Source organism: Bactrocera neohumeralis, chromosome 5 (assembly GCF_024586455.1).
Source record: "Bactrocera neohumeralis isolate Rockhampton chromosome 5, APGP_CSIRO_Bneo_wtdbg2-racon-allhic-juicebox.fasta_v2, whole genome shotgun sequence".
Classification (NCBI taxonomy): domain Eukaryota; kingdom Metazoa; phylum Arthropoda; class Insecta; order Diptera; family Tephritidae; genus Bactrocera; species Bactrocera neohumeralis.
In genome coordinates, this window is record NC_065922.1 from 5,383,412 (window position 1) to 5,395,129 (window position 11,718).

Consider the following 11,718-nt stretch of genomic DNA (forward strand, 5'->3'; position numbering starts at 1 on the left):
CAAAACCATTTAAAAGCGGTAATTATCAAAAACCACTCCCACACACATACCCACTTGTGTGGGCTAAGCATGATTGCATTTAACAAAAAAAAAAAAAATACATTAAATAAATATTTGCGCGTTTACTTATACATACTATTTAAGGCTTAAATAGATAACATGCATAAGTGATAAATGACGTGGCTTAACATACATACATACCTACATGCCTATATGGGTACACTATTGTTTTGTGCTTGTTTTATTGTAATAAATATTTTTATCTGTATTTCCAGGAATAGGAAATGTGCGACATTTGCTAATATGTATGGAAACTACATATATGCGAATATTATATAATTCCTTGCAAATATGAGTTATGTATGTATATAGCAATTAGCCTGTTCTGGTGAAATATAATATTAAACTCAAATGGGTCGACCACTTCTCAAACAGGAATACGAAAATTTGCATATATGTATGTATGTACCGTTGCAATTTATGCTAGGCCAATCGAAAATACGTATGTACATACATTTGTATATATGTATGTATGTACCACTTGAGTAAATTAAAAGCGTTTAAATTAATTCTACATATGTACATTACACTTAAACATGCAAACATATGTACATACAAATGTATCGATAAAAGTGTGTGTAAAAGCTAATTAAAAACCACTTACATTTCTGAGCGTTGAGCATATTTTTCCAAAAGTGTATAATATTTAGCATATTTAATATATGTGAAGCTATGAGAGATGCTATGAGAAGACTTGGATAAATAAAAAAATACTAGTTTAATTTTTGAGAATTTGGTACAATGTAATATTGATGGAGCATTTTTTTCATTTATATATTTTCCTAATAAAAATTTGAGAGAAAAAAAAATAAGGCAAAATATATATTTGAAAAAAAAAAAATGTACATGTATACGTATACGTATATAGAGGGAAATTTCTCATAACCGGACACCCACTTTCGCAGTGTTTTTGGCAAAAGCTGCAACTCAGAATTACATACATACATAAGTATATTTCTACTGAACTAATAAATGCGAGCCAATGTCAGGCACGAGAATATAAATAACAATTATCCTATTAGTTTTCGTTGAGCCACTGTGAACCATATGGCGCCAGTGCAAGTCAATTTGCTTCACGTGATCATTAGGCGTATTGTTTCACAAATTAATAAGAATTACCAGAAAAAGGGAACTTTATCAGGGATAATTTGAACGAAATATTATCTATATACATATGTAGTGTTCCTGTCCTTTCATTAGAACGCACTCATGTCCGGTTATAGAAATTGGTTTTGCATGAAAATATTAATATTATATAAACGTTGTTTTCATGAAATTTGTCCGGTTATGGGAGGTGTACGGGTATAAGGACTGTCCGTAATGACAAATTTGACGATATTTATTTATATATTTTTAATTTACCTAAAATTCTTTTTCAAAATCAGTGCTAGCCTACTTGTGTTAAAATTATATTATTTTAGGTTTTGATATCTTCGCACTTTTCTTGTAAGCTTATAACATTTAAAATTGAACTCTAGTTGGCTTTCAATCAACTCTATCTGTAACAGATTTAAGCGAGATTATCTACATAAGTGAATTTTATTTAGGCATAGATACGGAAACTTATAATACGATATACATATATGAAAATATTAAATGAAGACATATCATTTGAAAGCACTGTTTGTATGACTTCTTAACCTCAAACTGAAGCTGTGAATCTAACCTTAAAAAATGTTTGAATAATCTGCGGTTTCAAAGTTATTTAGTTTATACTTTTAAGTTGCTAAAAATGTTTGCATATTGTAAACATTTCTGATAGAAAAAAATTCATTAAAAAATACTTGTTTTTTGAAAAAATACTTTCAATAAAGAATGTGAAATAAGTAAGGTTATCCCTTCAAAGGTTACCAAAGCTTTTGTATATAGCGCCATTTGCTTTTGTTGAGTTTCCAACTATTCTGCATTCTTATTTGTTTTCCTTTCTTTTAGAAGCACAGAGGTTCCATGGCAACCGCATTTGTTTGGTTCTATGAGCTTTGTTCGATTAATATCCAACTAAGCACCGAAAGGAATAAAATTTGTTTGTAAATACTCGTAATGACGCTTTATTTTGACACCAAAGTGGAATTTCTTGACTTCGATGCAGTTAGCACCATCGGAAATTGGCACCTCACTGAACCACTATTTGCTGTAGCTTCCTACAGCCAGGAGCGTGGCGGGTCTATAACAATTTTCACAGATTCGGTGAGCATACATATCGATTTACACTTTTATTGCAATATTACGTCACAATTAAATTATAGGGTGAACCTCAACGCGATGTCACCTATCCGGTACATCCGACATCGCAGGTTTCAGCACTAGCCTGGCATCCCGAAAAAGTGTTGTTGGCCACCGGCTGGGAAAATGGTGATATACATGTTTGGTTTGCGGGCCATCGTGAATTCGCTAGTGTTCACGGCCCACATAAAGCGCCCATAGTGTTGTTGGACTTTAGCGAACAAGGTGGACGTATGGTTACCGCCGATTCGATGGGTCTGCTCACGGGTTGGCGTTGCGATGGTCAGTATCAATTTTTAACAATGTTTTCACATGATTTGCGTGATGTGCTGCTGCATGTCACCTTTCGACGGACTATTGAGAGTGAGGTGCGTGAGGAAATAGTAAATTTAGCCAAGGCGGCAGTGGCAGGCGATGATGCGGCACTCGATACGCTAACTAACTGGCGACCGCGGACAGCGGCGAGGAGTATGATTCACGCAGGTGTCAAAGATAACCACTGTTTCTATGTGGGTACGCAAAACGGTGTAATGTACTACATAAATCAGGGTGGCGCCTGTACAGAGGTCCTCAAAAATAATACCGTGCCAATCATGCAAATGCTGTGGCACCCTAAGAAGTGAGATTTCTGTTTTAAAGTCATTACACCCACTTTCGCTAGAATATCTTAATATGTACATACGTATATTTGTTTTAGAGATGCCGTTATTTGTTTGATGGAGGACATGACAATTGCTTTGTATTTGGTGGAGTCGACGGGTATATTAACTGAGTTGGATCGAGTTAAGTTGAGCGGGAACTTATCTGGCAAGGGCGGTGCTATTTCATGGGCGGGAAATAGCTTGGCAATTATAACCGGTGAGTTGCATAAGTCGTATGCACAGACATACAATTTTTAATTGCGGAGCAACAAATTATATGTTTCTTCAAAACTTTATTATAAAAAGGTGGAATAAAGATTTTCATTGGTGAAATTGTGAACCGATTCTACATATTACTTAGCAGGCTATCTTTTGCTTTTTTTCACCATTGTATTAAGAGTGTCCATAGAAGGTCTAAAACGATTTCGCTTCCGATCATTCTGATAGTTTTGATATATAGAATCCTCCAGTTATGTCGATTAGTTTTAAGTGTTGCATATAACGGTTGAATGAAGAAATTATTTGTATTTTGCACAATATCTGTTAACGATCCATAAATTAATTATAAATGTCTATTGTAGGTGATCTAAGCGTACGGATTTGGGATATCGAAAAAAGCGATAACTATCTACTGAAAATGGACTTGCCTAGTACTGGTGATATACATATATTCATACATGAATATTTTTCGATTTGAAACTTTCAAATGACTTTCATTATTTTCTGTTTGTAGCAATTTCTGTGTTAGGATCCTCGATTAGCCTCGACGGTAACTCTGCCAGTACAAATGTTTTCAGCAATGACACGAGCGAAAAGTCCTCATCTACACTAAACAGCCGCAAATTGCATAAACTCACACAACCGACAAACGAGCTCTTCACTTGCCTTGCGTACAGCACAAGCAACCAGACTCTTTGTGCCGGTACCAATCAAGGCAACATTTACACTTGGAAGCGGCGTGTAGGCGTTTTCGATATGCCTGAGGAATCGTGGCAGTTGACTAACATATCGACAGTACGCGGCGCCGTTAAACAATGCATGTGGGGATTCAATGAGTTGGCCAAGCCGTGTATGCTGATCAACTGCATTTCAAACGTTTACGTGCTCAAGGTGGAAGTTGACAATATCTACAAACGATGTAATACTAAATGTATATTTATTACTTTTACAGGAACAACCTTTGTTATCATTTTACACCCGCGATTTGTGGGCAGTTCAGCGTAATGCAAAAGCTATTTATCTTGAGCACGCGATCGGCAAGCATGCGCTCATTCAAACGGATTTTGTAATTATTGCCTTGGCACTTAATCAATTAAATATGATCATTAGTAACGGTCGAGCTATATCTGCATATAACATTGAGAAGGTGCAAAAGGTGGATGACTTTAGGATTGAGGCATATACAGATGACAGCACTACCAAGGGCAGCAATGAAAAGGATTCAAATCTAAATGTGAAACTCATACAGACATTCAATGCGGAGTGTTTAGGCCTGCACATACACAATCAGAATATTTTCTGTTTAAACTCAAATGAAGTGATGATTTACTCAATTGGTGGCGTTGTGCTCAATAAAATTTTGGCAAATGACAATGAAGGTGAGTATTCAAAAATAATTATGAATTGTCTATATAGTCCACATTAAAAAAAAATAATAATAATAATGCATTTTTTTTGTGGTTTTCTAGGGAAAATAATTGGCATGGACCTCACTGGTGTCTATTTGAGTGTTTTCACAATGAATGGTTTCGTTAAAGCTTATGATGTTTCTCGGCACGATCCTAAGTTAATTTTTCCTGGAAAATCAGGTTACGACTTATTTGATGATTTTGGTGAAGTGATTTTAGTTAAATGCAACACAGCTGGCACCCATTTAGCTGTGCTAATTGCAAATCGCAATTTTGTTCCAAAACCCATTCTATATTGTTGGAATTTCGAACGTAATCTTTTGATGGAACATAACCTCACACATAATTCGAACGAAACTAATACTAATTCTTGGTATGCCATCCATAATTTTTATTAGATATGCATAAGTATATTCACCGATTATTTTTTACAATTTTCAGCATGCCCGTAAATGTATATTGGGATACAGATGAGCCACGTCTACTTGCTATTGAGGTGAAATCAATGCAGCAGCTACAGGAGCCAAAACAAAATCATACAAAAGCTGGGACCAATTGCAACCATAGTATCGAGTCTGAAATTATGGTTTTATTTTTTTCTGAAAAAAATAAATTGAATATACTCGAAACACGCTCATTAGTCATGGCGGAGCAACTGATCAATCTATGCGTCCCTAATGTGGTGAATATGAATACTGAAGCTTTATATATATTTTGTAATTATATATACATACATATGTATTATTATAACCACCCTTTTTGGACTAAATATAGATAACTTTGGATATAAATCTTGTTAAAGAGCGTCCACTGCAAGATTTCGTCGATCTTATTAAGTGTGACCCCAATATACGAAAAATGGTTTTAAACTTCAGTCTACACATTGCCGAGGGCAACATGGATTTAGCTTATCGCTCCATACGATCAATTCAATCTCCAACGATTTGGACAAATTTAGCAAAAATGTGCGTTCAAACTAGTCGCTTGGATGTTGCAAAGGTATGCATGGGCCATTTGGGTAAGGCGCGCTCCGTACGTGCCATTCGCCAAGCGATGGAAGATGATGACCTTGAAGATGAAGCAAAACTTGCGGTACTCGCTACTGAATTGGGTATGCACGATAAAGCAATTGAGTTATACAAAAAATGTGGCAGATTTGATTTACTGAACAAATTATTGCAGGCGCGTGGAAAAATAGATGAGGTTTGATTAGTAACTTATATGTTTTAACTTCAACTAAAATATTTAAATTTTTTGTATTCTTTTCGTAACATTTCATTCATTTAGGCTATAAATGTGGCCGAGACGGAAGATCGTGTTCACTTAAAAAATACATATTTTCATAAGGCACAGCAATTAAAAGAGAGCGGAGATATTAAGGCCGCACTGGAATACTTTGAAAAATCTCATAATCCAGTACAAAATATAACACAAATGCTTCTGGATAATCCTCTAGCGATGAAGGTTTGTAATGAACTCCAAATTTTAAGCATTTTTCATTACAAAGAATTCCTCTAGCGTTATATGCAAAATTGTACTGATCCGAAAATGCTTAAATGGTGGGGTCAGTATATTGAAAGTTCTGGTGATATGGATGCTGCATTGGCCGTATATCAGAAGGCGGAGGATTGGTTTTCTCAAGTGGGTTATCCGTGGGTTAAAAATAGTGTTTATTTTAAATACGTGATAACTATGTTTACAGGTTAAAATACTTTGCTATTTAGGGAAAATTTCGAAAGCGGATGTCATAGCAAGACAATCTGGAGACAGAGCTGCCTGTTATCACTTAGCACGTCATTATGAGAATGTTGGAAAGTTCCAAGAAGCCATAATGTTCTACACACGGGCTCAAACGTTTAGCAACGCTATACGTATTTGTAAGGAAAATGATTTCCAAGATGAACTCTGGACCGTGGCTAGTTCTTCTCGTAGTCGTGATAAAGCGATTGCAGCCGCATACTTTGAAGAATGTGGATCTTTCAAACGTGCTGTAGAGTTATACCATCGCGCTGGCATGCTTCATAAGGCACTAGAAATGGCCTTTGAGTCGGAACAACCCGAAGTGCTAGAAATAATTGCGTCGGAATTAACCGTCGATTCAGATTCCGAGCTGGTGAATCGTTGTGCGGACTTTTTCACGAGTATCGAACAACATCAAAAGGCGGTTTATTTGTTGGCAAAGACAATGCATTTGAAGCGATCGTTACAAATCTGTATGGAGAAAGGAGTGCCGATCACCGAGGAACTTGCCGAGATGCTCACACCGAACAAAAACGAATTTAATGAAGAAATGCGAATTGAAATTCTTACACAGTTGGGTGAATTGTTACAACAACAAGGTGACTATCACACTGCTACCAAGAAATTCACTCAAGCCGGAGATAAAGTGCGAGCCATGAAGAGTTTGCTAAAATCGGGCAGCACTGAAAAAATCATATTTTTCGCAAATATGTCCCGACAGCGCGAGGTATATATCATGGCAGCCAATTACTTGCAAGCGTTGAATTGGCAAGAGGATGAACATATTCTTAAACATATTGTGACATTTTACTCGAAAGGTCAAGCATATGATTCCTTAGCAAATTTTTATGCTATTTGCGCACAAATCGAAATCGAAGAATATCACAACTATGAAAAAGCTTTGAAGGCAATGCTTGAGGCGGCAAATTGCTTAAAAAAACTTGGACATTCACAACATGCGCTCAATAATTTGGAAAAAACCATAGCAGATGTGCGAAAAGTTTTGGATATACAAAACGCAATGAAAAATAACGATAATCAAGCAATAATTTCCGGCTGTCGGAATATGTTAAGTAAGTTCTTTACGAATTACTTTTTCGAAATTCTTTAATTAAAAATTTACGATATCGTAATACAGTTCTATTTGATACAGAACTCTTCGTTTTTTAAACCCTGAACAGGGTATACTAATTTTGCCACGAAGTTTGTAACGCCCTGAAGGAAACGTCGGGGACTTTATAAATTGTTTATATTGTCGAACTAGTTAGTTTTTAGATATCTATTTAAAATTTGGCAAATTTTTCTTTCCAAAAAGCTGCACATTCGTTGGAACCACCTACAACGGACCACGTTGGTTACCGTGGAAACTGGAAGTTCAAAATCAAGTTCTTGCATGGAATCTTTTAAACCTGTGAAGGGTATTACAGCTTCGGTGCAACCTTGTTTCTTTTTTTTAGTTTTAAATCATTTTTTTCCAATGCAAATTAATATATAGTTCGAAGACATTATTTATAAATATCGTAATTAATTAATTATTATATTTCAATAATTTTAGTAAAACCAGAAACGCCACCAATACGCCAAGCGGATATTCTTGCAATGTTGGTTCGTGCATTGTCTTATTCGAAACAGTGGCCCGAAGCCGGACGAGCTTTAAAAGAATTGGCTTTGAAGGATAATGCTTGGAGCACTATTGGATTGGTTGACAAAGCCTTAGTGCAAAAAATAGCAAAAGAATGCAACCTAGACTTTGATATTATTTGGAATTCCGGTCGAAGACATGTCAATATTAAAGAAAGCGAAACCGATCAGGATAACGAAGAAGAGATAGAAGAGGAATTACGATAATTGAGCACATTAAATATGTAAAGTAATAAAATTTGTGATGAATAGCATCCACCCTATAAGCCACCTATCATTTTAATCCCCGGTTAATTACCAAATACCGTTAGCAGAGATTTCTATTTCAGTTTCTTTGAGTTCTTTGAGGACCAATTGATCATTTTAACCGAAACTCTTGTGTACGTGTGATCGTTCATCACTTTCTAGTCCCTTTGAGCGGCACGGTTTGTATGTGTTAAGGTCCTCGATAATTTTAATATATACTTACTAAATAATACTTTTAAATGAAATCTACTCGCTTTAATAAATATTTTACTGTTATAAAAAATAAAATTTGATCAATATTTTTGGTACATAATTACTTCAGATGAGTCACAGAGTTAAAATGTTTACGAAAATAAAAGTAATAATCTTTATAAGAAATGCGGATGCGGATTAGTTATATAGTTAAGATTTTATTCAAACTCTCAATTTGCGCAATATACAGAGGTGAAATTGCTGAATTTACAATGCCAACCGTACCATTCTTGTACCATTTACCCTATAATTCCACATATGTTTGACAGCTGTCATCAAATAAGTGAAGCAAGGGACTTGAAAATATTTATCTGTTAATATATGTTTTAGTGAATATTTATTCGAAATTTTTGTTTCATTAAACTATTGTTTCGAGGATTTAGTTGCTTTGCTAGCATATTAAACTACATAGACGAAAAATAATAAGTGGTAAGCATATATTCCGTTTTGGTTATTATTTCCTATATTTGCTTTGCCAGACAACTTGTTGCAGTGCTACATTTTCTTTGAACAAATATCTATGTGGGTGAACATAACATATTAATAAAGCATATTTATTTGACTTTTACTATAGGAATGCTATCTAATATATAATGTGAGACAAAGCTTTAATTTTTTTGGTGTATAGACAAATATTGTGGACCGACGTATAAGCAATGTTTTTTAATTGATTAGGCGTTTTTCAAAACACAGTAACTCCATGCATACATACATATGTATTTTGTTTTTGTTAAAATAATATACATATGTATGTATGTATGTATGTTTCAACTTCGAAGTGATTTAGCAGATTTTTGATAATAGCGTAGCGGGAATGCTGTTATTAGAAAAACGTAATTTTTTTTCATCATCCCTGTATATAGAAATTAATCTGATGTTATGTTTAAAAATTATTTGTTTTCAGCGATTTATATTTCTAATCTATAGAGATCATGATTCTGAGAGTTTTAATTCGGAGTATACCCAATGTTTTGATTCTATCATCTATATCATTATATATGACCTGGTCTACGGAAAGGGGGCTTAGATGTCAAAAAAAGGAGAACAATTAATGAGATAACGAGAAACTGACGATTATTTTTAACAGTTTTTCCCAGAAAACTAGTTTTCGCACGTTAGCTCCCTTTTCGTAGACCAGGTCACATATTATATTATTATAATATAACAGTCAGATCTACATTCATACATATCACAAATTTGTAAATAAAATTTAAAGCTCGTTATGCCTCTTAAAATCGAATTTATATACACTAGGCGTCAAATGAAAGTATAAATGTAGTATATACTGGCAACCTCAGATCATTAATTTACTTCCTACATTTTTGCTTAAGAATAAATTCATAAAGCATTTTATGTAGAAGCACCGTTATGTAAATAAACAGTTGGAGTAATATTTACACTTATTATTTAGACGAAAAAAATATTTACTGCATCGGGAGTGATTAGTCTTCGCTGGTGAGCCTATGAGTGAAATTTTTTTGTTCTGTTCTTAGAAAAAATATAAAAAAATTTAAGAGAATCGGATCTTAATTGTAGAAGAGGGGAGGAGGGGTGAAACGTATCAAACAAATTTATGAAAAATATTCCATTTCGAACAGAGAGGGAAGAAGAAAGATTTTTGAATAATCCAAGAGAAGAAAGAAGAAGCAAGACTCAATACGGTGGAGGTCCAAAGACCAAAATTTCTATACACGCTGAGCGACTTGTACGAGAAAAGCTCCTGAAACCCCTGAAATTTTATCATGGGAGTTGATTAAAAGTTTTGGTTTGGATGTTTCCATTAGCACAATGAAAATAAAACTACAAACATCTGGTTTTAAGAACTATGTCGCAAAAAAACGAGCAATGTTTTCCATTTCGAGTAGGAAAAAAGGACTAGAGTTTGCAAAACAATATCCAAATATGCCAACCCCATTTTGAGATAAAGTAATTTGGTCCGATTAATTCAAATTCGAGCTAAGGAGTTAAAAAACAGTGTAGTGTAAACCTTCTAATCGCTTAAGCCACAGTGCATACAATCATCAGTGAAGTATGGAGGATGTTCTCTCATGGTTTGGGGCTGTTTCTCAAAATTTGGTGTAGGTTGTGTACTTAAAATCGATGGACGAATGACGGTTGCTTCATATGTTAACATTCTTAGCGAAAATTTTAAAATAAATGCGGAAAAAGTTAACTTGGGGTCGTTTATCTTCCAATAAGACAACGACCCCCAACACACATCTCGCCTGACTACTCGCTTTTTTGAAGAAGGCTTAAAGAAAAACTGGCCTGGCCAACTCAGTCACCGGATTTAAATCCAATTAAGCATTGTAGTTAATTTTTGATTCAAAAATACCAAAAAGCAGCCGTACAAACTTGGAAGAATTTTTCTTAGAGACGAAGCGTCAACTTGACATTATTCCAATAAAAATATTAGAAAATTTGGTTCGAGGCATGCCAAAACGTCTTCCTGCAGTAATTCAGAATAAAAAAGGCAATATGAATTACTAAATTTACTTTTAAATCAAACGTTTCGTATTTTTTTCAAAATTTATACTTTCATTTGACCACTTTTATATAAGAGTCCCTTTTTTAAAGTGGAACAAAATTTTTTCCTTTCTATTCCGGAAAATTTTTTTTTTAATATATAATTTGTTACTTAAATACTAATGTAAATGTAATATAAATGTATGAATTATTAGTTGTTTATTTTAATAAAACTGCATTGAAATAACGTCTGTGAAATTTATACTTTCATTTGATGCCTAGTGTAATAACCCAACTGTTACCCTTTACCCGTTCAACTAACACTAGAGGCACAATCCGCATACGTGCTTAATCAACCGAGTCATGAAGGGCAATATAATTTTTAAGCGTCCAGATATAGAATTGTTCAGTAAAAAAAAATAAAATTTACTTCTAAAACTTGAACTTTCGTTACAATAAATGCTTTATGTTTTAATTATAGAAATATAGAAATACAGTTTTAATCGAGCAGGTACAATATTTTATAAAAGTGTACAGGTGCTGGCGTATGCCGATGACATTGATATCATTGGCCTCAACAGCCGCACCGTTAGTCCTCCTTTCTCCAGACTGTATAAGGAAGCAAAGCAAATGGGTCTGGCAATGAACGAGGGCAAGACGAAATATCTCCTGTCACTGTTGACAGTCATAACTTCGAAGTCGCAGAACCAGCATTAACTCTTGCCAACAGGTGCTACTTTGGACTGAGTAGGCAATTGAGAAGTAAAGTCCTCTCTCGACGAACAAAAACCCAACTCTACAAGTCACTGATTATTCCCGGT

The 11,718-nt window shown here is 34.6% G+C and overlaps 1 protein-coding gene across 2 annotated transcripts; it reads left to right on the forward strand.

Annotated features, from left to right (window-relative positions):
- Window positions 1-1,977: 1,977 nt before the first annotated feature.
- On the forward strand, window positions 1,978-8,467 carry LOC126758509 (intraflagellar transport protein 140 homolog). 2 transcript variants are annotated; one of them, XM_050472795.1, is made up of 13 exons: window positions 1,978-2,247; window positions 2,307-2,902; window positions 2,981-3,141; window positions 3,506-3,580; window positions 3,658-4,034; window positions 4,096-4,522; window positions 4,613-4,925; window positions 4,994-5,234; window positions 5,327-5,755; window positions 5,840-6,016; window positions 6,071-6,193; window positions 6,255-7,365; window positions 7,848-8,467. In XM_050472795.1, the coding sequence occupies exons 1-13, from the start codon at window positions 2,101-2,103 to the stop codon at window positions 8,138-8,140; spliced, it is 4,470 nt and encodes a 1,489-aa protein (XP_050328752.1). In that variant the 5' UTR covers window positions 1,978-2,100; the 3' UTR covers window positions 8,141-8,467. The 2 variants fall into 2 exon arrangements, with proteins under 2 accessions (XP_050328752.1, XP_050328753.1); XM_050472796.1 differs by having other exon boundaries at window positions 3,506-3,574.
- Window positions 8,468-11,718: the final 3,251 nt, after the last annotated feature.

Coding starts and splice junctions, on each gene's coding strand:
- LOC126758509 (XM_050472795.1), top strand. CDS start 2,101: ATGACGCTTTATTTTGACACCAAAGTGGAATTTCTTGACTTCGATGCA. Junction 4,035..4,095: donor CAAACGTTTACGTGCTCAAG/GTGGAAGTTGAC, acceptor TTACTTTTACAG/GAACAACCTTTGTTATCATT. Junction 5,756..5,839: donor CGCGTGGAAAAATAGATGAG/GTTTGATTAGTA, acceptor TCATTCATTTAG/GCTATAAATGTGGCCGAGAC.